General features: G+C 47.9%; 2 protein-coding genes across 3 annotated transcripts in view; one reads left to right on the forward strand and one right to left on the reverse strand.

Moving 5' to 3' along the window:
* On the forward strand, positions 1-10942 carry LOC5507172. The gene is made up of 12 exons (XM_032375704.2): positions 1-300; positions 2277-2442; positions 3471-3647; positions 4058-4196; positions 5136-5331; positions 6282-6376; positions 7065-7218; positions 7926-7989; positions 8421-8689; positions 9019-9175; positions 9678-9841; positions 10196-10942. The coding sequence occupies exons 2-12, from the start codon at positions 2295-2297 to the stop codon at positions 10328-10330; spliced, it is 1698 nt and encodes a 565-aa protein (XP_032231595.2). The 5' UTR covers positions 1-300; positions 2277-2294; the 3' UTR covers positions 10331-10942.
* The window catches only part of LOC116614573 (set1/Ash2 histone methyltransferase complex subunit ASH2), a 24434-nt gene continuing 8361 nt past the window's right edge, over positions 10888-26960 (reverse strand). For both annotated transcript variants that reach the window (XM_048725209.1, XM_048725208.1), the window contains exons 15-16: positions 14624-14683; positions 10888-12251 (exon numbers count right to left, since the gene is read on the reverse strand). In XM_048725209.1, coding sequence (XP_048581166.1) covers positions 12120-12251; positions 14624-14683 — 192 coding nt within the window. In that variant the 3' untranslated portion in view covers positions 10888-12119. The remainder of the gene's footprint in view (positions 12252-14623; positions 14684-26960) is intronic.

Consider the following 26960-nt stretch of genomic DNA (forward strand, 5'->3'; position numbering starts at 1 on the left):
GCGATGATCGTGAAAATCCACTAACGCAGCAGAACCAAAAATATCATTTCACGGCAAATGTGTTCATACGACAATGTTTGAATATTTAATGTAGGGATCCTTATAGCGCATGTCAAGGTTTTGGCATTATTTTTATTATTATTCTCGTCGGCGCACCTGCGCTCGCTAGGGCAGCCAGGCAAATAAGATAATTGTCATCCATCATAGAACACTGCCGTGAAACGACCACGAAACACACTGAGGATTCTCTGACTTCTAGTCCTAATGCGAACGGAGAGTACAAGGCATCTTTCTTAAATGGTAAGGCAAACTATGCATAGCCCCACACGCCTCGTATAAACGGCCACAGGTTCCCTTGTGTGCTAATTCATAGCATAATTGCTCGGTATAATGTATCTGTTTTTCTAGCGAAAGAATTCATTCGATGTTGGCCAGGAGGCTTTCTGATTTGTTTCTCTTCCGTTATGAAGTTCTCCCGATTAAAATTTAAAGCGAGATATCTGCTTGGACGTTAAACAGTAAAGCGGTTGTCTTTTCTCACTTCTTTGGTTTCAAAACACATAGTAAAGTGTAGCGCGCTCGCGAAGAAAATGAATGTGATACGGCTTTGTACAAAGGCGGGAGGCGCATCGCGAAAAAGCGCTATCATATGTCTACAACCAGGTGATATAGGGTCGAAAGCAATAACCGCGAATTTAAACATTTTACTAACGTGTGCTGTCATACCCGATTTGTCTCTCCTGTATTATAGTCAGCGATGCCTCGATCATTATCAATCATTATATCGGCTATGGTAAATAAACCTTTTTTTGTTTATTCAAAGCTTTCGGTATCAGCGCGTTCTTTTACGTTTCTTTATGAATCATCACATATCTCTAGAAAGGCAGCTTAGCTGGTGTATAAATCAGAAAGGAGAGAAAACATACATGATTTCCGCGATCGCTGTCATTCTTAATCGATTTCACATTGCGACATTTAATTTAGACATTCCTTTTCGATTATCTTTAACAGGAACTGTTGTTCTTTGAAAAGCACTTAAATGCTAAAGAGTACTAAAGCTGTACTATTGAAAACCAACCCTGCTGAGTAAATGAGTGTCGATTTGCTTGAAAAGTAGGCAATAAAAGAGACCGATTTTCAAAATCGACAGTTTGAAAAATAGAACTTTTGCGATAATTGATGGTTACAGTTCTAATAGCAATCTTGATAGAGTACGACTCGAAGTATTTTAGCAGTATTCAGTAAGAACAGCGTATTATGCTAGCAAAATTGTTACAAAGGGCGCAAGAGATAAAGGTAAACTTTATCCGCCCTTGCACAATCAAACCAAAAATCAAACCAACTAGTCAGTCTATCGTTAACTACCAATAGGAAATCCAAAGTTATTTCCGCATAACTGCACCTGTTGGATGAGAAATCACAACTCTCATGTTGACATTAATATATATGAATGCTAGAAGAATCTATTCTCACTTTTACAGCGCATTATTTCTTTAAGGGAAGTCAGTGATTTTTATTGTTGTTTTTTCTTGGTGCGTGTTTTCGTATTTGTCTGCGGTGTACATTGTGAATTATTGATAATAGAAGTTTAAATGATCCGTTAATCTGTTCACTGGTTATTATGCGCGCGATCCGTTAATCTGTTCACTGGTTATTATGGGCGCGATGTAGGGGACTCTGACGGTCAGACCACTATCTTTCTAGCTGCGGGAAACTTCAGAGCATTCATGGACTTGATACAACCAATAGTACTAAGGCTATCCAATGTCAGATATTAATGGAACACAATATGGTTAGGCTTAGCCACCAATGGGTGTGACGCAATTCTTTTTTCCTTTTTTTTCGTAATTAGGGGTGAGCAATTCTTTAGCGTTGTTTGATTCTTGAGATTTGGATTATTGTGTAAAGCCTTCCTTCGCTCCCCCCCCCCCCCCCCCCCCACCCACATTTTCAATTTTACAATCCCTCCCCCGACATTTTCATTTTATTTTATTTTACCCCATATTTTCAATTTTTACATACCCACCCACATTTTCAATTTTACAATCCCTCCCCCGACATTTTCATTTTATTTAATTTACCCACATTTTCAATTTTTACATACCCACCCACCCACGTTTTCATTTTATTCAAATATTAGTAATTATGACTTATGTCCTGTGACAATAGCAGCAAGTACTTCAGTACTACTTGGCTTGGTGTCATTTTTTATCACATGTATGACTTTTGCCTTGGTTACAAAAAAGTACCACAGTTTGATGCCACGTGTCTTGCAGGTGTGATCAAGTGACATCATGAGCAAGTTCTTCTCGGTGACGGCGGTTCTGCTGACTGCGCTGTGCGTCTCGAATGCGCTCTACATCTCATGGAACACGAAAAACACGCTCGTCAACCTGACAGAGTCCGACATTTTTATCCACCTTAATAATCTATACGTACCAGGTTAGTGACGTTAATTCACATGGTGTAAAGTATTAGCTGTTTATTGTGTTGGCATCATGGCTGTACCTAGTCTCTAGGGGGATTTAGTGTTAGACAAGATCGGCTTGAAATATAATCTACCTTGACCAAAGCTCCTGAAGCCACTAGAGCTTATTTTCCTGCAAACAAATTTTGCTGTAGGATAGTAAAAAATGATGAAATGATGTTTAGGATTGAAATAGAACGAAACTTCTACCTTCTGCAAAACATTTTTAGCTTACCAAACACCCATTTGTTGTTTTGTCTGTTGGGCGTGGCATCGCTCTTGTTGTTTGTAAATCGTGTTCAGGGCCGTAGCAGGCCTCAAAATATTGGGAGGGGGCACAATACAGAAAAACTAAGAATACCAATATTGGGGGCACAGCCACGCCCCTACTGGTCATTTCCTTATATTTTTAAAATATATTGGGGGAGGGGGGAAGTAGGGGGTACCTGTCCACAGTGCCCACCCAGTGCTACGGCCACCGTGTTGGGAGACGCTGTGATGTAGTTCGTTCCAGTGGTCAGCCGAATGAGGTGACGAAAGCGATAATCTAATGCTAATGCAGTTTCCAAGAGAGGGGCACCCGAATATTTATTTTCATATCAAGAAAATTTAGCCAAAAGTTGTCGTTTTTGACAAACGCGGTCACTTCCATATAAGAAAACTAATATATTCCTTATTTGAAAAAAAAACATCATCTGCATCATTCTTGTCATTTTTAAGGTTTACTTACCACAGGTGCCTGGTAAACTTTATAACTTGTAATCAGAAAAGAAAAACAGTGACTGTGACCATCTTTTGTCAATTGAGAAAGTTTTGGAAAAGAATATAAGATTCCCTGGTACCAGACCCCCAAAACGACAACGTTTTCTTCATATGAATAGGCTATGTAGCAGATTCCAGAGCTCATTAATTAAAGTGATTATTCATTAATTATTCACTCATTAATTAAAGTGATTATTCATTAATTAATCACTCATTAATTAAAGTGATTATTCTATCCAAGAATTCAAACGTATGAATCCCAAGTTTAAAAACCTGACTAAGATGTCGATGGACGAGCGATGTGCTCACGGGATGCCACTGTCGATTGCCGCGCTCCCCAATCAGCCGTACTCAGGTATCATGGGCCCAATGCGTATCGCCAGGAAGTTCGGATTTAGATCATTCGGAATCATACCAGGTGAGACTACAAACCCACCCCTCCCCTGAACTTTTTAATTACAGTGTAGAAAAGGCTTTTTTGTTGTTAATTTTCTCGAGTGAGTCGTCGGTCCGAAAATTTGTTTGTAACGCCCGCGATCGTTACAGAAGGATCCAACCCGCTCCACAGCATCAGCGCGCGCCTTGAACGGAAGTAATTTTTACCATATAATAATACTACATTATTCTCTGAAGCAAATACAGGACTTCCATTTAATAAAACTATACCTAAGTCACACAAACCCTTTATTGTAAAATACTTCTGCTCTGCTCTCCAGCAGTATCTATTTTAAGCGTTTTTACCCCAACAGGACCCTCATCTATCGTGCGCCTTATTAATCCACGAATCCGCAAGCACATTGTTCAACCCTGCTGTTTCTATTTGTTTAGGGGTGATAAACCGCATAGTAAAATACTGTTGTCCAAGAAGTGAGATCATTTACGGCAAAGTGCTTAAGTCAGTGAGACAAGCCGAGGATCACTTGTCTAAAAACCTCTACGACTTCACATTCCCTATCTACGTACAAAGGTGACTACAAGTAACAGATTGCGTCGTATTTAGCAGTCAATAACGCTAACGCTGGCGTCGCCATCACTATCAGCATCGTCAGCAATATGGTCACGTGAAATAGCAGTAGCAATACTTTTTACACTCGCCATCATCATCAAAATAATAGGGGCAGCGTCATGGTACTGCGCATGTTTGAAGTTAGTGTTTATTGTTGGCTTTTAATTGTCTACAAACAGTTGAACTTTAAGCTGTCGATGCCTTGTTAAAATAATTGACAATATTTTATTAAAAAAAAAGGTTTTTGACTGTTTGTGGACATTTCCTTTGAATTTAAGTCTTCCACATGTACCAAAGGTTCATAAGTAAATATTAGAGTTTGACTGAAATTTATTGTGTCCCGTCCGGAAAGCTATTACAAAGCTCTACCCATGACACTGCCCCTTTAACATCGATTCCATCATGGGGAACCCAGGGCGTCGAGGCCACAGACGCGAGAACTAGATGGAACAAGCTGACGGAGGGGGGTGGACAGGGGGTGGGACAAAAGTGTGAAAGAAGACCCTCCCCCCCCCCCCTCCGCCGCCTCGTTACGCTGACGTCGATGCCCTGCGTACCCGAGGGTGCGATTCACACCAACACCATCATCTCATTACCATGATTAACAGATATATTATCAACAAGCGCAAAAACTGCAGGGGCGTAGCCACGGGGTGGCTTAGGAAGCCCGCCCCCCCCCCCCTTTAGCAGCCAAAAATACAGTAAATGAATGGGACATTATCTAAACTACAGAATAATATGCCTTGGAAGTCCCTTTTGGGGGCCCTCCTGTAAAAAAATCCTGGCTACTCCGCTTTCAGACGTATTTTGTTTTACTCCACCGCAATCAATGTCAATGCTGCAAGCACTGTTCTTAGCTAAGACGATGACTGATCGATTGAGCGTTTGAAATATTACCAGAAAGAACATCAAGACGTACAAGAACCAGCCGTTTGTGCACGTGCTGCAGGCGCCTCGGGTCATGCTAGTGGTGTATGACGACCCTGTGAAGATCACCAAGACCAGCGCACTCGCAAACACAATCTTTTCCGCCTGGCCTTTCCTCTTCTTCATCCTCGGAGTCGCTATCATAGCAGGAATTGTTGTCTGGTTACTGGTAAGTTAAGGGGGAGTTCCTCGGAGTCGCTATCATAGCAGGAATTGTGGTATGGTTGCTGCTAAGTTTTATGGGGGAGTCGCTATCATAGCAGGAATTGTGGTCTGGTTGCTGCTAAGTTTTATGAGGGAGTCGCTATCATAGCAGGAATTGTGGTCTGGTTGCTGCTAAGTTTTATGGGGGAGTCGCTATCATAGCAGGAATTGTGGTCTGGTTTCTGTTAAGTTAAGGGGGAGTCGCTATCATAGCAGGAATAGTGGTATGGTTGCTGGTAAAATAAGGGGGAGTTGCAGTGATGCTTTACTCAAATATATGATCTAGTGATACTAATGATCTGTCTTATGATCTAGTTATTAAGTTTGTCGAGATAAAAATTAAGATCTATCGAGACTATGATCAAGCATATGTTATATATGGTTATATGGTATATATGGTATATATGGTAATATGGTTATATGGTATATATGGTATCTATGGTATATATGGTTATATGTTATATATGGTATATATGGTATATATGGTTATATGTTATTTATGGTATATATGATTATATGTTATATATGGTATATATGGTTATATGTTATATATGGTATATATGGTTATATGGTATATATGGTTATATGTTATATATGGTATATATGGTATATATGGGTATATATGGTATATATTGTATATATGGTTATATGTTATATATGGTATATATGGTATAGTTATCTACGTGATTTTATGGTCTAGCTTATGATCTAATGATTGTTTGATCTATAGTTACCATGTGATCTAGTTAATGAGGTTACATGAATCGGTGATCCCTTGATCTATCAAGTCCATGATAAATGTCCCCTGAAATACTGTTTCTCTTATCGAACTTATGATTACTAATGATCTTTTGATCCTCGACCAGTCTCGGGCCACTGTTTTTTATTACTATTATTTTCCTAATCATTACCCAGGAGTATGTGGGGCGTTCAAAAGAGTTTTCGAAGCTGTTTATCCAAGGAGCCTGGGACGGGTTCTGGTGGGCTGTTGTTACTATGACAACTGTAGGGTAAGGCTGTTCACTAACAGCATATGATTACAAACAATTGTTGGATGAAGTTTCAGTGATAGAGTGGTTTTCAAAATCCCGTGAAATACCATTTAGTTTATTCTAAGTACTAATACACTGTAATTTCTTTGTTTTCTTTTGTTCTGGCTTGACTATTACACTTTAACAGCTACATTTTGTTGTTTTGTTGTTAACGTTTGTTTGTTTTGGGATTTTGAAAACTACTCTATCCGGAATAATGAATGTCAAGTGGAATCAGGGCAAGGCCCAATGCGCTTATCTGATACATTTTTTTATTCCGGATATCACTAAAACCGAATTCAATAATGGTGTTATTATACATTGATTCAGTAAAACACACTTTTCCGAAAACAAAATTTATTCCCATTTGCACAAAGACGCCATTTCCCACAATTGCGCCGTAGACCCGGAATGCATTGCGAGCGTTGAATCACTGCTAGTGGCTAGTTGACCCTCATATTTCGTGATTCTCAAAATAAAGCTGGCGCTCTAGGCTAATTAGAATCGACATAGTAAGCAAAATGTATAATAATATTTAATATGCGTTCCTTCGGAAGTGCATTTGCTGGTAGAAAATACGCAATATTTACTGAAATCAAATTAGATGAGAAGGGTACTTTAAATGATATTGCGAGTAAGCCCAAGGATTAATTTGCAACGGTCGCAGGTACGGTGATAAAGCGCCAAAGACCCTTCCTGGTCGCATGTTTTGCTTCCTCTGGATCATCGTTGGCATCAACATCATCGCCATCTTCACCGCTCTCGTGACAGCATCTGTTTCCGCCAGTACCAGGCCCTACTTTAACATCCTTGGCGCAAAGGTAGACCTACTATTGTCCAATTAGTATGGTAAAGCTTTCCCTGGTTGAGGGTGAGGGAAGGTCGAGCGAAGACAAATATTTCCATTAACGAAGTGGATTTAGTTCAGTCATGTAGCAGCCCGCTTATAAGGCCTAACAGGATTGGCTGGATTACCTCATTGTTTTATTGTATTCCCGTTCTATTGTTTTGTTACCCATTGTTTTGTCTGTGGTGTAGCAATCCAATCAGGTGAAATCTTCTGAAAGCTGCTACACGGCCAATTTAGTTCGTAACAAAAACGATCATCTTATTTGCATATGCGGAACTGGAGTCTTTGCCATAGATATATAATGGTTAATCTGTACACTCTTTTTTATACAAATCTTTTTAATAAGAATGTCTAACCTGAGATTTCATTAAATTCTAAAAACATGCCGAGGCTCAGATAAAGGAATTGCTCTGTTGATGCGTTTTAAATGTCGAATTGTGATCATGATAACAACCTTAGAGATTATTGCTATTGATAATTCTCTTCAAAAACTACTTTGATTTTATTCTCTCTGAGCATTCTGAAGAACATTTTCCTCTTTAAAATACTCCAAAATGGCTCATCCTCACCTGAAAATTAGACGTTCATTCATTCATTAATGTGCTGGACTAACACTGAATTCATGCATTCATGGAAGTATTCTCCAGTAACCATCATAATCATGTTTTCTCCGCTCAGATCGGTGCTGTGAATGGCAGTGAAGAGTATCGTTTTGGAGTCTCTATGAACCTTGACATGATAGGTAACAAACACACACAAACATTGTTTGCATGCGTACCTTAAAACTGAAAAGCTATAGCAGGGGCGCAAAACACAGAAACATTTAGAAAATATCTACTGGTCTACTATGACCACTAAGTTCTACTGGTCATTTCCTTATATTTTTTTCAAAATATTGGTGGTGGTGGTGGGGGGGGGGGGGGGGGGGGGTACACGTGTCCCACCACCTTCTACGGCCCTGAACGGCATAAATACAGTACATGCTAGCCATGAGTGAGGCGACACAATTTGCCTACCGTATCCATTGACTGCATTAAGAAAAACACACACACATTAAACGCCACTAAAAAATTTTGGACTTTTGTTTGGATATTTGAGCAGATTTGGTTTAGTGAGAGGTTTCTATTGTTGCAAATTCTCAATCTGCATGATTTTGAGCATTTTTCTTTGCAGCATTTCCAAGTCCTGTCAAGATTACGAGTGCATTGGAGGTTGACAAAGAAATCGATGGAATGTTAATCGATAACTACTCGCTGACGAGATTCTCGCAACTCTCGAAGAAGATTCGACTTGAAATGACTTTTAATCATGCCATCAACTACGGGATGGTTATCCCCTCAGGATCCCCGCGCACCGAACAGTGCGTCCGCTCATTCATGAAGAACTATCACCATGAGATCTTTGATGATCTCATCGCTAAACAGTTGAAGCCACTGCCACCGGTGAGTCAATAGTTTTGTTAAAAGTTCATTTTCACCTTCGTTAAAATATATGAAATACAATGATCTAAGAGAAGCGAAGACCATAGCAATCGTACCAGTTAAGATAAGGTTAAAGAACGAAATGCCTCTTCGTTATTCTTTTTGTGTGTGTTCCAAGAAATAGAAGTATCTATCTTTCTAAAATTAGAAGTATCTATTTGTCTAAAATAAGAATTGTCTATTTGTCTAAAAGTAGAAGCGTCTGTCTGTCTCCATCTGTTTTTCTATAAACACTGTCTGTCTGTGGAGATTTTGTCTAACCAGAATGTCTTTTTCATTTTCCCCTCCAGCAAGAGGGCGAGTCGAGCTATGGAATGAAGGCGGCAGGCCAGCTCTTCTACCAGGAGAAACTATTCAACAAAGTCATCATGGTCGGGGGAGGTGTGGTGGGAGCGCTTGTGCTTATAGGATTGGTATGGGATTACGGCTATAGGCGGCATAAGCAAGGTAGGTAGCGCATGCGCAGTGATGGGCGCGCTAGTGCTGACGGGATTACGGCTACAGGCGGCATAAGCAAGGTAGGTAGCGCATGCGCAGTGATGGGCGCGCTAGTGCTGACGGGATTACGGCTACAGGCGGCATAAGCAAGGTAGGTAGCGGCGCATGCGCAGTGATGGGCGCGCTAGTGCTGACGGGATTACGGCTACAGGCGGCATAAGCAAGGTAGGTAGCGGCGCATGCGTTATAATGGGCGCGCTAATGCTGACGGGATTACGGCTACAGGCGGCATAAGCAAGGTAGGCAGCGCATGCGTTATAATGGGCGCGCTAGTGCTGACGGGATAACGGCTACGGGCATAAGAAAGGGTTGCGCATGCGCAGTGATGGGCGCGCAACTCGACTTAGTTCTAGCCTAGGACAAAAACGGGATGGCATAGGGTGTATAGTACAATTCTGGAAAAACAAAGCTGCTGTTCTCAGTTGGGAGTAATACCACGATTTTGTTACAGAAATCCACGTCAAACTTGTGCAGTTCCACCGGTATTTGTGCCAATCTCAGAGCTCTCCCGAAGTGGAGGAAGAACTACCAGAAGAAAAGAAGTCAGTAGAGAAAAAAAGAAATGAACTCTCCGCCGAATACAAGTTGTTTCACGCCAAATGGGTGGACCAACTGGCAAGTTTTAGTACTATTAGGGACGGTCCTGTCAAATAACTTCCTTGGATGCTTTGAAAGCGGTGTCATGCAGTGATAACATCAGAAATTATAAGGCGCCTCGTGCAAACAGCGAAACATCGGGTCCAGCATTGTGCAACATTGTGCTGGCGCATTAGTTTGGGCGCAACATCGCTGGACTAACACTACATATTACAACATATCACTACATATTACAACATTATAACGACAGCGAAAAAGACGAGCATCTTCTCCCCATAGCACATACCATCATGCACGAAATAACATAAGCGTTCTTCGACGATTTCTATTATTAAAATGCCTTTGCTTATGTAAATGCATGCTTTATCACAGGCTGTTTTTACGGGACTCGCTATAACGTCTACCGGAAGACGACTTTCCCATACGAGTAGAAAGATGAAAGAGCTGCTCCAGCCAAAGTTATACCCTAGAGTAACTACCCCTTTTATAATAAAGTGGTCTTCGTAGAGGCTTTCATAAACAATAGACAAGCCAGTTCACACACGTACATTAGAGCGTGTGAGTGAAAAATAAGCTAAACGTTCATTTAACGGGTTGATGGAAACCACTCTATAACTATCTCCAAGATGTGTATATTACTGGCCTTATTTGAAGCCAGATGATTCTATTTCTCGACTAGCGGTAGCCTCTTTTCCGTGTTCATATGAGCTGGCTCAATTAACATGAACTCGAGGTTTCCGCTAGAAGACATTTCCATAGAACATAGGCCTAATTATAATACACATTTCTCTTTTGCGGTTTCCAAATGGATCCTGTTAAGTAATATATGTAAATAGCCCCTTGTCAGCCCTGATGAACAGGGACCGGGTCCTAGGGGGCACCAATGACAATCTAATGTAAACACGGCTGCTAAATTCATCCCCTAAAGCTTAGGGATAACAAAGCAGCCTCGCTATCAATACCCTGTCTAGAACGCTGCCAGTTCTATAGGATTATTTCTTAATGTTGAAAACACAGTAATACCAAAGGTATTACAAAGTGCTTGTGTGCATTCCAGAACAAGATAATGTAATTAACGTTTATTGGCAAGATATGTATAAAAAGTACATTTGCTATTAACACGAGATTCTTCCTACTCGAGCACCTAGTCTGAAGATTCCCTTAGGGATATTCAGGGTTCTCTTCGCCATCTTCTTCACATATTTGAAAGAACCATAGAGTTTAAACCCTCCCCTCCACAAAATCCATGTGAAAAGTAGATGCGCAATACTGATTGTGTTGCGCCTTTATAAGGAAAATTTTTTTTTTCTTTCTTGTTTTTATCTGAGATTTTTTTTTCGGATTAGGCAGGGCTATACAACTGGGATGGGTTGCCATTCCTGGACGGCAAACAGCAACAGAAAGTAGAGGATTTACCGCGACGCGCGCAGGTCCTTCTGTTAGCCCACGTGACGTTGGCAGACACGCGTACTCTCAATGGGTGGGAGAATAGCTTTTTAAAGAGTAGAAGGGTTATAGAGCGACGCGCGCTACCGTTGTCAGCTACATACTGTTACATGGTCTTCATATATCTGTACAATGTAAATTTCGTACAAACCATACGCTGGTTTGCAACTATGTAAGAACCCATACGAAAACAAGCTCTTTAATCTTCCAAGTCAATAATAACTAAACCCCAGCCGAGTCCCTGCCGTTCTTCTCGGGTTCCCTGTGGTGTTTCAGGTATCCCCAACCCCTCCTACAAACAATCCTGAACAGTTCGCAAAGAAATCGGTTGTCTGAACCCTCCTACGCGCCCCCGGTGTACCCAAGCTGTACCACAGGTAGATCAACCCGTTTAGGAGAGTTCAGTTACTGAGCCAGTTGTCAAAACCGCACATACGGCAGCCTGGCGCATGACGGAGGTATCACCCCTCGATTATGAAAGACAACGTATACCATGCGACGCGCGCTACCGTGGTCACAAGACAACGTATACCATGCGACGCGCGCTACCGTGGTCACCAGTACAAAGTTTAAGAAAGTTAGCAACAGGTAGTTCAAGCCGTTTAGGAGAGTTCAGTTAGTGGGCCAGTTGTCAAAACCGAACATACAGCAGCCTGGCGCATGACGGAGGTATCACCCCTCGATTACTGGTTATTTACAATACACACCAGGTAATAGAGTCGAAACTCGAGCACCCACACATCGAGTAAATTTCCCCAGAAACAAATGCATAGCATCCATGTAAGGTCCAAAAATATTGGTGCGACCTGGCGTGCTGTGGATAACTCATTTCTGGTCTTTTGTCCTTTTCTCACTTCCTTTTGACGTTGATGAGCGGTTTGTCTACTAAGGGGGGTATGGTGGGGTTTTCTTGCGCCTCCACGTGATACAGCATGTCTGCCAGAGCTTGTTCCACTATGAGATCATCCGCACGCTCACACATCTAAAACACGCACAAGGCAAGGGGTGAGTATCAAATGAAGTCATCCGCACGCTAACACATGTAAAACACGCACAAGCCAAGGGGTGAGTATCAAATGAAGTCACCCGCACGCTCACACATCTAAAACACGCACAAGCCAAGGGGTGAATATCATATGAAGTCATCCGCACGCTAACACATCTAAAACACGCACAAGGCAAGGGGTGAGTATCATATGAAGTCATCCGCACGCTAACACATCTAAAACACGCACAAGCCAAGTTGGGAGTATCATATGAAGTCATCCGCACGCTCACACATGTAAAACATGCACAAGGCAAGGGGTGAGTATCATATAAAGTCATCCGCACGCTAACACATCTAAAACATGCACAAGGCAAGGGGCGAGTATCATATGAAGTCATCCGCACGCTCACACATCTAAAACATGCACAAGGCAAGGGGTGAGTATCATATGAAGTCATCCGCACGCTCACACATCTAAAACACGCACAAGGCAAGGGGCGAGTATCATATGAAGTCATTCGCACGCTCACACATCTAAAACACGCACAAGGCAAGGGGTGAATATCATATGAAGTCATCCGCACGCTAACACATGTAAAACACGCACAAGCCTAGTTGGGAGTATCAAATGAAGTCATCCGCACGCTCACACATCTAAAACACGCACAAGCCAAGGGGTGAATACATATGAAGTCATTCGCACGCTCACACATCTAAAACACGCACAAGCCAAGGGGTGAATATCATATGAAGTCATCCGCACGCTAACACATGTAAAACACGCACAAGGCAAGGGGTGAATATCATATGAAGTCATCCGCACGCTAACACATGTAAAACACGCACAAGCCAAGTTGGGAGTATCAAATGAAGTCATCCGCACGCTCACACATCTAAAACACGCACAAGCCAAGGGGTGAGTATCATATGAAGTCATCCGCACGCTCACACATCTAAAACACGCACAAGCCAAGGGGTGAATACATATGAAGTCATTCGCACGCTCACACATCTAAAACATGCACAAGGCAAGGGGTGAGTATCATATGAAGTCATCCGCACGCTAACACATCTAAAACACGCACAAGCCAAGGGGTGAGTATCAAATGAAGTCATCCGCACGCTAACACATCTAAAACATGCACAAGGCAAGGGGTGAGTATCATATGAAGTCATCCGCACGCTCACACATCTAAAACACGCACAAGGCAAGGGGTGAGTATCATATGAAGTCATCCGCACGCTAACACATCTAAAACATGCACAAGGCAAGGGGTGAGTATCATATGAAGTCATCCGCACGATCACACATCTAAAACACGCACAAGCCAAGGGGTGAATATCACATGAAGTCATCCGCACGCTAACACATGTAAAACACGCACAAGGCAAGGGGTGAGTATCAAATGAAGTCATCCGCACGCTCACACATCTAAAACACGCACAAGGCAAGGGGTGAGTATCAAATGAAGTCATCCGCACGCTAACACATGTAAAACACGCACAAGCCAAGGGGTGAGTATCAAATGAAGTCACCCGCACGCTCACACATCTAAAACACGCACAAGCCAAGGGGTGAATATCATATGAAGTCATCCGCACGCTAACACATCTAAAACACGCACAAGGCAAGGGGTGAGTATCATATGAAGTCATCCGCAGGCTAACACATGTAAAACATGCACAAGGCAAGGGGTGAGTATCATATGAAGTCATCCGCACGCTAACACATGTAAAACATGCACAAGCCAAGGGGTGAGTATCAAATGAAGTCATCCGCACGCTAACACATGTAAAACACGCACAAGGCAAGGGGTGAATATCATATGAAGTCATCCGCACGCTAACACATGTAAAACACGCACAAGCCAAGTTGGGAGTATCAAATGAAGTCATCCGCACGCTCACACATCTAAAACACGCACAAGCCAAGGGGTGAGTATCAAATGAAGTCACCCGCACGCTCACACATCTAAAACACGCACAAGGCAAGGGGTGAGTATCATATGAAGTCATCCGCACGCTAACACATGTAAAACACGCACAAGGCAAGGGGTGAGTATCAAATGAAGTCATCCGCACGCTAACACATGTAAAACACGCACAAGCCAAGGGGTGAATACATATGAAGTCATCCGCACGCTCACGCACAAGGATCCAGCTGCATAACCCAATAGGGCACCCACAAAAGCTGCTCTTGTCCTCGAGCATTGTGGGGGGGGGGGGGGGGGGCATGGATATTACAAAAACGATGTAAAATTGCGGAAAATAAATTGAGAACTTCCACTGCAAGCTAGCAAGCCTAGTAATATATATAAAGGAGCCCAAGCCCAAAATCCTTGCAACAGGCCTGATTCTGCACATACCGGTTGATAGTCATCATCTGTTGGTGGAAACTGGAAGTCAGGTCCAAAGTTGACTGACACCTAGAAACATATTTTTTTTTGTAAATTATTACCATCCCAGTCAAGGAAGGGGGAGGGGGTGGGGGGGAGTTAGGAAGGTACGATCTGTAATTTATGGTTTACCCATCAATTACATGAGAACTATTGAACTAGGGCTTAGTGACCCAAAAGCAAAAGTGTGTGGGTAGGGGAGAAAATGATGGTGCAAGAAAGTACACAAGAAAAGGGGCTATGTAGATAAACCTCTGACCCCTTTAGCTACCTAAAGTATTTATAGACACACCTCTGGCCCCTGTAGCCACCTAGACACACCCCTGGCTCCTGTAGCTACCTAGACACGCCCCTGACCCCTGTAGCTACCTAGACACACCCCTGACCCCTGTAGCTACCTAGACACACCCCTGGCTCCTGTAGCTACCTAGATATACCCCTGGCCCCTGTAGCTACATAGATATACCCCTGGCTCCTGTAGCTACCTAGACACACCCCTGACACCTGTAGCTACCTAGACACACCCCTGGCACCTGTAGCTACCTAGACACACCCCTGGCCCCTGTAGCTACATAGACACGCCCCTGACACCTGTAGCTACCTAGACACACCCCTGGCACCTGTAGCTACCTAGACACGCCCCTGACACCTGTAGCTACCTAGACACACCCCTGGCTCCTGTAGCTACATAGACACACCTCTGGCCCCTGTAGCTACATAGACACACCTCTGGCCCCTGTAGCTACCTAGATACACACCTGGCCCCTGTAGCTACCTAGATATACCCCTGACACCTGTAGCTACCTAGATACACCCCTGGCTCCTGTAGCTACCTAGACACACCCCTGACCCCTGTAGCTACCTAGACACGCCCCTGGCACCTGTAGCTACCTAGATACACCCCTGACCCCTGTAGCTACCTAGACACACCCCTGGCACCTGTAGCTACATAGACACACCTCTGGCCCCTGTAGCTACATAGACACACCTCTGGCCCCTGTAGCTACCTAGATACACACCTGACCCCTGTAGCTACCTAGATATACCCCTGACCCCTGTAGCTACCTAGATATACCCCTGACACCTGTAGCTACCTAGATACACCCCTGGCTCCTGTAGCTACCTAGATATACCCCTGACCCCTGTAGCTACCTAGACACACCCCTGACCCCTGTAGCTACCTAGATATACCCCTGACCCCTGTAGCTACCTAGACACACCCCTGGCACCTGTAGCTACCTAGACACACCCCTGACCCCTGTAGCTACCTGGATATACCCCTGACCCCTGTAGCTACCTAGATACACACCGGGCTCCTGTAGCTACCTAGACACACCCCTGACACATGTAGCTACCTATATATACCCCTGGCACATGTAGCTACCTAGATATACCCCTGACCCCTGTAGCTACCTAGACACACCCCTGGCCCCTGTAGCTACCTAGATACACCCCTGGCTCCTGTAGCTACCTAGATACACCCCTGGCACCTGTAGCTACCTAGACACACCCCTGACCCCTGTAGCTACCTGGATATACCCCTGGCACCTGTAGCTACCGAGACACGCCCCTGACACCTGTAGCTACCTAGACACACCCCTGGCCCCTATAGCTTCCTATGTATAGATACACCCCTGACACATGTAGCTACCTAGACACACCCCTGACCCCTGTAGCTACCTAGATATACCCCTGGCATCTGTAGCTACCTAGACACACCCCTAACCCCTATAGCTACCTATGTATAGATACACTCCTGGCACCTGTAGCTACCTAGACACGCCCCTGACACCTGTAGCTACCTAGACACACCCCTAACCCCTGTAGCTACCTAGATACACCACTGACCCCTGTAGCTACCTAGACACACCCCTGGCCCATGTAGCTACCTAGATACACCCCTGACACCTGTAGCTACCTAGATACACCCCTGACACCTGTAGCTACATAGACACACCCCTGGCTCCTGTAGCTACATAGACACACCCCTGGCCCCTGTAGCTACCTAGATACACCCCTGGCTCCTGTAGCTACCTAGATACACCCCTGACACCTGTAGCTACCTAGACACGCCCCTGACCCCTGTAGCTACCTGGATATACCCCTGGCACCTGTAGCTACCGAGACACGCCCCTGACACCTGTAGCTACCTAGACACACCCCTGGCCCCTATAGCTACCTATGTATAGATACACCCCTGACACATGTAGCTACCTAGACACACCCCTGACCCCTGTAGCTACCTAGATATACCCCTGGCATCTGTAGCTACCTAGACACACCCCTAACCCCTATAGCTACCTATGTATAGATACACTCCTGGCACCTGTAGCTACCTAGACACGCCCCTGACACCTGTAGCTACCTAGACACACCCCTAACCCCTGTAGCTACCTAGATACACCACTGACCCCTGTAGCTACCTAGACACACCCCTGGCCCATGTAGCTACCTAGATACACCCCTGACACCTGTAGCTACCTAGATACACCCCTGACACCTGTAGCTACCTAGACACACCCCTGGCTCCTGTAGCTACCTAGATACACCCCTGACACCTGTAGCTACCTAGACACGCCCCTGACCCCTGTAGCTACCTGGATATACCCCTGGCACCTGTAGCTACCGAGACACGCCCCTGACACCTGTAGCTACCTGGATATACCCCTGGCACCTGTAGCTACCGAGACACGCCCCTGACACCTGTAGCTACCTAGACACACCCCTGGCCCCTATAGCTACCTATGTATAGATACACCCCTGACACATGTAGCTACCTAGACACACCCCTGACCCCTGTAGCTACCTAGATATACCCCTGGCATCTGTAGCTACCTAGACACACCCCTAACCCCTATAGCTACCTATGTATAGATACACTCCTGGCACCTGTAGCTACCTAGACACGCCCCTGACACCTGTAGCTACCTAGACACACCCCTAACCCCTGTAGCTACCTAGATACACCACTGACCCCTGTAGCTACCTAGACACACCCCTGGCCCATGTAGCTACCTAGATACACCCCTGACACCTGTAGCTACCTAGATACACCCCTGACACCTGTAGCTACCTAGACACACCCCTGGCTCCTGTAGCTACCTAGATACACCCCTGACACCTGTAGCTACCTAGACACGCCCCTGACCCCTGTAGCTACCTGGATATACCCCTGGCACCTGTAGCTACCGAGACACGCCCCTGACACCTGTAGCTACCTAGACACACCCCTGGCCCCTATAGCTACCTATGTATAGATACACCCCTGACACATGTAGCTACCTAGACACACCCCTGACCCCTGTAGCTACCTAGATATACCCCTGGCATCTGTAGCTACCTAGACACACCCCTAACCCCTATAGCTACCTATGTATAGATACACTCCTGGCACCTGTAGCTACCTAGACACGCCCCTGACACCTGTAGCTACCTAGACACACCCCTAACCCCTGTAGCTACCTAGATACACCACTGACCCCTGTAGCTACCTAGACACACCCCTGGCCCATGTAGCTACCTAGATACACCCCTGACACCTGTAGCTACCTAGACACACCCCTAACCCCTATAGCTACCTATGTATAGATACACTCCTGGCACCTGTAGCTACCTAGACACGCCCCTGACACCTGTAGCTACCTAGACACACCCCTAACCCCTGTAGCTACCTAGATACACCACTGACCCCTGTAGCTACCTAGACACACCCCTGGCCCATGTAGCTACCTAGATACACCCCTGACACCTGTAGCTACCTAGACACACCCCTGGCTCCTGTAGCTACCTAGACACACCCCTGGCCCCTGTAGCTACCTAGACACACCCCTGGCCCCTGTAGCTACCTAGATACACCACTGGCCCCTGTAGCTACCTAGACACACCCCTGGCTCCTGTAGCTACCTAGACACGCCCCTGACCCCTGTAGCTACATAGACACACCCCTGGCTCCTGTAGCTACATAGACACACCCCTGGCTCCTGTAGCTACATAGATACACCCCTGGCACATGTAGCTACCTAGATACACCCCTGACACCTGTAGCTACATAGACACACCCCTGGCTCCTGTAGCTACATAGACACACCCCTGGCCCCTGTAGCTACCTAGATACACCCCTGGCTCCTGTAGCTACCTAGATACACCCCTGACACCTGTAGCTACCTAGACACGCCCCTGACCCCTGTAGCTACCTAGACACACCCCTGGCCCCTATAGCTACCTATGTATAGATACACCCCTGACACATGTAGCTACCTAGACACACCCCTGACCCCTGTAGCTACCTAGATATACCCCTGGCATCTGTAGCTACCTAGACACACCCCTAACCCCTATAGCTACCTATGTATACATACACTCCTGGCACCTGTAGCTACCTAGACACGCCCCTGACACCTGTAGCTACCTAGACACACCCCTAACCCCTGTAGCTACCTAGATACACCACTGACCCCTGTAGCTACCTAGACACACCCCTGGCCCATGTAGCTACCTAGATACACCCCTGACCCCTGTAGCTACCTAGACACACCCCTGGCCCATGTAGCTACCTAGACACGCCCCTGACACCTGTAGCTACCTAGATAAACCACTGACCCCTGTAGCTACCTAGACACACCCCTGGCCCATGTAGCTACCTAGACACACCCCTGGCTCCTGTAGCTACATAGACACACTCCTGACACCTGTAGCTACCTAGATACACCACTGACCCCTGTAGCTACCTAGACACACCCCTGGCCCATGTAGCTACCTAGATACACCCCTGACCCCTGTAGCTACCTAGACACACCCCTGGCCCATGTAGCTACCTAGACACGCCCCTGACACCTGTAGCTACCTAGATACACCACTGACCCCTGTAGCTACCTGGATATACCCCTGGCCCATGTAGCTACCTAGACACGCCCCTGACACCTGTAGGTACCTAGATACACCACTGACCCCTGTAGCTACCTAGACACACCCCTGGCCAATGTAGCTACCTAGACACGCCCCTGACACCTGTAGCTACCTAGATACACCACTGACCCCTGTAGCTACCTAGACACACCCCTGGCTCCTGTAGCTACCTAGACACACCTCTGGCCCCTGTAGCTACCTATGTATAGACACACCCCTGACCCCTGTAGCTACCTAGACACACCCCTGGCACCTGTAGCTACCTAGACACACCCCTGACCCCTGTAGCTACCTAGATACACCCCTGGCACCTGTAGCTACCTAGATACACCCCTGACCCCTGTAGCTACCTAGACACACCCCTGGCCCCTGTAGCTACATAGACACGCCCCTGACACCTGTAGCTACCTAGATACACCCCTGGCTCCTGTAGCTACCTAGACACACCCCTGGCTCCTGTAGCTACCTAGATATACCCCTGGCCCCTATAGCTACCTATGTATGGATACACCCCTGACACATGTAGCTACCTAGACACACCCCTGACCCCTGTAGCTACCTAGATATACCCCTGGCACATGTAGCTACCTAGATATACCCCTGACCCCTGTAGCTACCTAGACACACCCCTGACCCCTGTAGCTACCTAGATATACCCCTGACCCCTGTAGCTACCTAGACACACCCCTGGCACCTGTAGCTACCTAGACACACCCCTGACCCCTGTAGCTACCTAGACACACCCCTGACCCCTGTAGCTACCTAGACACACCCCTGACCCCTGTAGCTACCTAGACACACCCCTGGCCCCTGTAGCTACCTAGATACACCCCTGGCCCATGTAGCTACCTGGATACACCCCTGGCCCCTGTAGCTACCTAGACACACCCCTGGCCCCTGTAGCTACCTAGATACACCCCTGGCCCATGTAGCTACCTGGATACACCCCTGGCCCCTGTAGCTACCTAGACACACCCCTGGCTCCTGTAGCTACCTAGATACACACCTGGCTCCTGTAGCTACCTGGATATACCCCTGGCACCTGTAGCTACCGAGACACGCCCCTGACACCTGTAGCTACCTAAAGTATTTATAGACACACCTCTGGCCCCTGTAGCTACCTAGATACACCCCTGGCTCCTGTAGCTACCTAGATACACCCCTGGCCCCTGTAGATACCTAGATACACCCCTGGCCCCTGTAGCTACCTAGATATAGATACACTTTTGGCACATGTAACTACCTAGATATACCCCTGACCCCTGTAGCTACCTAGACACACCCCTGGCCCCTGTAGCTACCTAGATATAACCCTGGCACATGTAGCTACCTAGATATACCCCTGGCTCCTGTAGCTACCTAGATATACCCCTGGCACATGTAGCTACCTAGATATACCCCTGACCCCTGTAGCTACCTAGACACACCCCTGGCCCCTGTAGCTACCTAGATACACCCCTGGCTCCTGTAGCTTCCTAGATACACCCCTGGCACCTGTAGCTACCTAGACACACCCCTGACCCCTGTAGCTACCTGGATATACCCCTGGCACCTGTAGCTACCGAGACACGCCCCTGACACCTGTAGCTACCTAGACACACCCCTGGCCCCTATAGCTACCTATGTATAGATACACCCCTGACACATGTAGCTACCTAGACACACCCCTGACCCCTGTAGCTACCTAGATATACCCCTGGCATCTGTAGCTACCTAGACACACCCCTAACCCCTATAGCTACCTATGTATAGATACACTCCTGGCACCTGTAGCTACCTAGACACGCCCCTGACACCTGTAGCTACCTAGACACACCCCTAACCCCTGTAGCTACCTAGATACACCACTGACCCCTGTAGCTACCTAGACACACCCCTGGCCCATGTAGCTACCTAGATACACCCCTGACACCTGTAGCTACCTAGATACACCCCTGACACCTGTAGCTACCTAGACACACCCCTGGCTCCTGTAGCTACCTAGATACACCCCTGACACCTGTAGCTACCTAGACACGCCCCTGACCCCTGTAGCTACCTGGATATACCCCTGGCACCTGTAGCTACCGAGACACGCCCCTGACACCTGTAGCTACCTGGATATACCCCTGGCACCTGTAGCTACCGAGACACGCCCCTGACACCTGTAGCTACCTAGACACACCCCTGGCCCCTATAGCTACCTATGTATAGATACACCCCTGACACATGTAGCTACCTAGACACACCCCTGACCCCTGTAGCTACCTAGATATACCCCTGGCATCTGTAGCTACCTAGACACACCCCTAACCCCTATAGCTACCTATGTATAGATACACTCCTGGCACCTGTAGCTACCTAGACACGCCCCTGACACCTGTAGCTACCTAGACACACCCCTAACCCCTGTAGCTACCTAGATACACCACTGACCCCTGTAGCTACCTAGACACACCCCTGGCCCATGTAGCTACCTAGATACACCCCTGACACCTGTAGCTACCTAGATACACCCCTGACACCTGTAGCTACCTAGACACACCCCTGGCTCCTGTAGCTACCTAGATACACCCCTGACACCTGTAGCTACCTAGACACGCCCCTGACCCCTGTAGCTACCTGGATATACCCCTGGCACCTGTAGCTACCGAGACACGCCCCTGACACCTGTAGCTACCTAGACACACCCCTGGCCCCTATAGCTACCTATGTATAGATACACCCCTGACACATGTAGCTACCTAGACACACCCCTGACCCCTGTAGCTACCTAGATATACCCCTGGCATCTGTAGCTACCTAGACACACCCCTAACCCCTATAGCTGCCTATGTATAGATACACTCCTGGCACCTGTAGCTACCTAGACACGCCCCTGACACCTGTAGCTACCTAGACACACCCCTAACCCCTGTAGCTACCTAGATACACCACTGACCCCTGTAGCTACCTAGACACACCCCTGGCCCATGTAGCTACCTAGATACACCCCTGACACCTGTAGCTACCTAGACACACCCCTGACACCTGTAGCTACCTAGATACACCCCTGACACCTGTAGCTACCTAGACACACCCCTGGCTCCTGTAGCTACCTAGACACACCCCTGGCCCCTGTAGCTACCTAGACACACCCCTGGCCCCTGTAGCTACCTAGATACACCACTGGCCCCTGTAGCTACCTAGACACACCCCTGGCTCCTGTAGCTACCTAGACACGCCCCTGACCCCTGTAGCTACATAGACACACCCCTGGCTCCTGTAGCTACATAGACACACCCCTGGCTCCTGTAGCTACATAGATACACCCCTGGCACATGTAGCTACCTAGATACACCCCTGACACCTGTAGCTACATAGACACACCCCTGGCTCCTGTAGCTACATAGACACACCCCTGGCCCCTGTAGCTACCTAGATACACCCCTGGCTCCTGTAGCTACCTAGATACACCCCTGACACCTGTAGCTACCTAGACACGCCCCTGACCCCTGTAGCTACCTGGATATACCCCTGGCACCTGTAGCTACCGAGACACGCCCCTGACACCTGTAGCTGCCTAGACACACCCCTGGCCCCTATAGCTACCTATGTATAGATACACCCCTGACACATGTAGCTACCTAGACACACCCCTGACCCCTGTAGCTACCTAGATATACCCCTGGCATCTGTAGCTACCTAGACACACCCCTAACCCCTATAGCTACCTATGTATACATACACTCCTGGCACCTGTAGCTACCTAGACACGCCCCTGACACCTGTAGCTACCTAGACACACCCCTAACCCCTGTAGCTACCTAGATACACCACTGACCCCTGTAGCTACCTAGACACACCCCTGGCCCATGTAGCTACCTAGATACACCCCTGACCCCTGTAGCTACCTAGACACACCCCTGGCCCATGTAGCTACCTAGACACGCCCCTGACACCTGTAGCTACCTAGATAAACCACTGACCCCTGTAGCTACCTAGACACACCCCTGGCCCATGTAGCTACCTAGACACACCCCTGGCTCCTGTAGCTACATAGACACACTCCTGACACCTGTAGCTACCTAGATACACCACTGACCCCTGTAGCTACCTAGACACACCCCTGGCCCATGTAGCTACCTAGATACACCCCTGACCCCTGTAGCTACCTAGACACACCCCTGGCCCATGTAGCTACCTAGACACGCCCCTGACACCTGTAGCTACCTAGATACACCACTGACCCCTGTAGCTACCTGGATATACCCCTGGCCCATGTAGCTACCTAGACACGCCCCTGACACCTGTAGGTACCTAGATACACCACTGACCCCTGTAGCTACCTAGACACACCCCTGGCCCATGTAGCTACCTAGACACGCCCCTGACACCTGTAGCTACCTAGATACACCACTGACCCCTGTAGCTACCTAGACACACCCCTGGCTCCTGTAGCTACCTAGACACACCTCTGGCCCCTGTAGCTACCTATGTATAGACACACCCCTGACCCCTGTAGCTACCTAGACACACCCCTGGCACCTGTAGCTACCTAGACACACCCCTGACCCCTGTAGCTACCTAGATACACCCCTGGCACCTGTAGCTACCTAGATACACCCCTGACCCCTGTAGCTACCTAGACACACCCCTGGCCCCTGTAGCTACATAGACACGCCCCTGACACCTGTAGCTACCTAGATACACCCCTGGCTCCTGTAGCTACCTAGACACACCCCTGGCTCCTGTAGCTACCTAGATATACCCCTGGCCCCTATAGCTACCTATGTATGGATACACCCCTGACACATGTAGCTACCTAGACACACCCCTGACCCCTGTAGCTACCTAGATATACCCCTGGCACATGTAGCTACCTAGATATACCCCTGACCCCTGTAGCTACCTAGACACACCCCTGACCCCTGTAGCTACCTAGATATACCCCTGACCCCTGTAGCTACCTAGACACACCCCTGGCACCTGTAGCTACCTAGACACACCCCTGACCCCTGTAGCTACCTAGACACACCCCTGACCCCTGTAGCTACCTAGACACACCCCTGACCCCTGTAGCTACCTAGACACACCCCTGGCCCCTGTAGCTACCTAGATACACCCCTGGCCCATGTAGCTACCTGGATACACCCCTGGCCCCTGTAGCTACCTAGACACACCCCTGGCCCCTGTAGCTACCTAGATACACCCCTGGCCCATGTAGCTACCTGGATACACCCCTGGCCCCTGTAGCTACCTAGACACACCCCTGGCTCCTGTAGCTACCTAGATACACACCTGGCTCCTGTAGCTACCTGGATATACCCCTGGCACCTGTAGCTACCGAGACACGCCCCTGACACCTGTAGCTACCTAAAGTATTTATAGACACACCTCTGGCCCCTGTAGCTACCTAGATACACCCCTGGCTCCTGTAGCTACCTAGATACACCCCTGGCCCCTGTAGATACCTAGATACACCCCTGGCCCCTGTAGCTACCTAGATATAGATACACTTTTGGCACATGTAACTACCTAGATATACCCCTGACCCCTGTAGCTACCTAGACACACCCCTGGCCCCTGTAGCTACCTAGATATAACCCTGGCACATGTAGCTACCTAGATATACCCCTGGCTCCTGTAGCTACCTAGACACACCCCTGGCTCCTGTAGCTACATAGACACACCTCTGGCCCCTGTAGCTACATAGACACACCTCTGGCCCCTGTAGCTACCTAGATACACCCCTGGCTCCTGTAGCTACATAGACACACCCCTGGCTCCTGTAGCTACATAGACACACCTCTGGCCCCTGTAGCTACCTAGATACACCCCTGGCTCCTGTAGCTACCTGGATATACCCCTGGCTCCTGTAGCTACCTAGACACACCCCTGGCTCCTGTAGCTACCTAGATATACCCCTGACCCCTGTAGCTACCTAGACACACCCCTGGCCCCTGTAGCTACCTAGACACACCCCTGGCCCCTGTAGCTACCTAGATACACCACTGGCCCCTGTAGCTACCTAGACACACCACTGGCTCCTGTAGCTATCTAGACACGCCCCTGACCCCTGTAGCTACCTAGACACACCCCTGGCTCCTGTAGCTACATAGACACACCTCTGGCCCCTGTAGCTACATAGACACACCTCTGGCCCCTGTAGCTACCTAGATACACCCCTGGCTCCTGTAGCTACATAGACACACCCCTGGCTCCTGTAGCTACATAGACACACCTCTGGCCCCTGTAGCTACATAGACACACCTCTGGCCCCTGTAGCTACCTAGACACACCCCTGGCCCATGTAGCTACCTAGACACGCCCCTGACACCTGTAGCTACCTAGATACACCACTGACCCCTGTAGCTACCTAGACACACCCCTGGCCCATGTAGCTACCTAGACACACCCCTGGCTCCTGTAGCTACATAGACACACTCCTGACACCTGTAGCTACCTAGATACACCACTGACCCCTGTAGCTACCTAGACACACCCCTGGCCCATGTAGCTACCTAGATACACCCCTGACCCCTGTAGCTACCTAGACACACCCCTGGCCCATGTAGCTACCTAGACACGCCCCTGACACCTGTAGCTACCTAGATACACCACTGACCCCTGTAGCTACCTGGATATACCCCTGGCCCATGTAGCTACCTAGACACGCCCCTGACACCTGTAGCTACCTAGATACACCACTGACCCCTGTAGCTACCTAGACACACCCCTGGCCCATGTAGCTACCTAGACACGCCCCTGACACCTGTAGCTACCTAGATACACCACTGACCCCTGTAGCTACATAGACACACTCCTGACACCTGTAGCTACCTAGACACACCTCTGGCCCCTGTAGCTACCTAGACACACCCCTGGCTCCTGTAGCTACCTAGACACACCTCTGGCCCCTGTAGCTACCTATGCATAGACATACCCCTGACCCCTGTAGCTACCTAGACACACCCCTGGCACCTGTAGCTACCTAGACACACCCCTGACCCCTGTAGCTACCTAGACACACCCCTGGCCCCTGTAGCTACATAGACACGCCCCTGACACCTGTAGCTACCTAGATACACCACTGACCCCTGTAGCTACATAGACACACTCCTGACACCTGTAGCTACCTAGACACACCTCTGGCCCCTGTAGCTACCTAGACACACCTCTGGCTCCTGTAGCTACCTAGATATACCCCTGGCCCCTATAGCTACCTATGTATAGATACACCCCTGGCACCTGTAGCTACCTAGACACACCCCTGACCCCTGTAGCTACCTAGACACACCCCTGGCCCCTGTAGCTACATAGACACGCCCCTGACACCTGTAGCTACCTAGATACACCACTGACCCCTGTAGCTACATAGACACACTCCTGACACCTGTAGCTACCTAGACACACCTCTGGCCCCTGTAGCTACCTAGACACA

The sequence above is a fragment of the Nematostella vectensis genome, chromosome 3 (genome assembly GCF_932526225.1).
Source record: "Nematostella vectensis chromosome 3, jaNemVect1.1, whole genome shotgun sequence".
In the NCBI taxonomy this organism is placed as follows: domain Eukaryota; kingdom Metazoa; phylum Cnidaria; class Anthozoa; order Actiniaria; family Edwardsiidae; genus Nematostella; species Nematostella vectensis.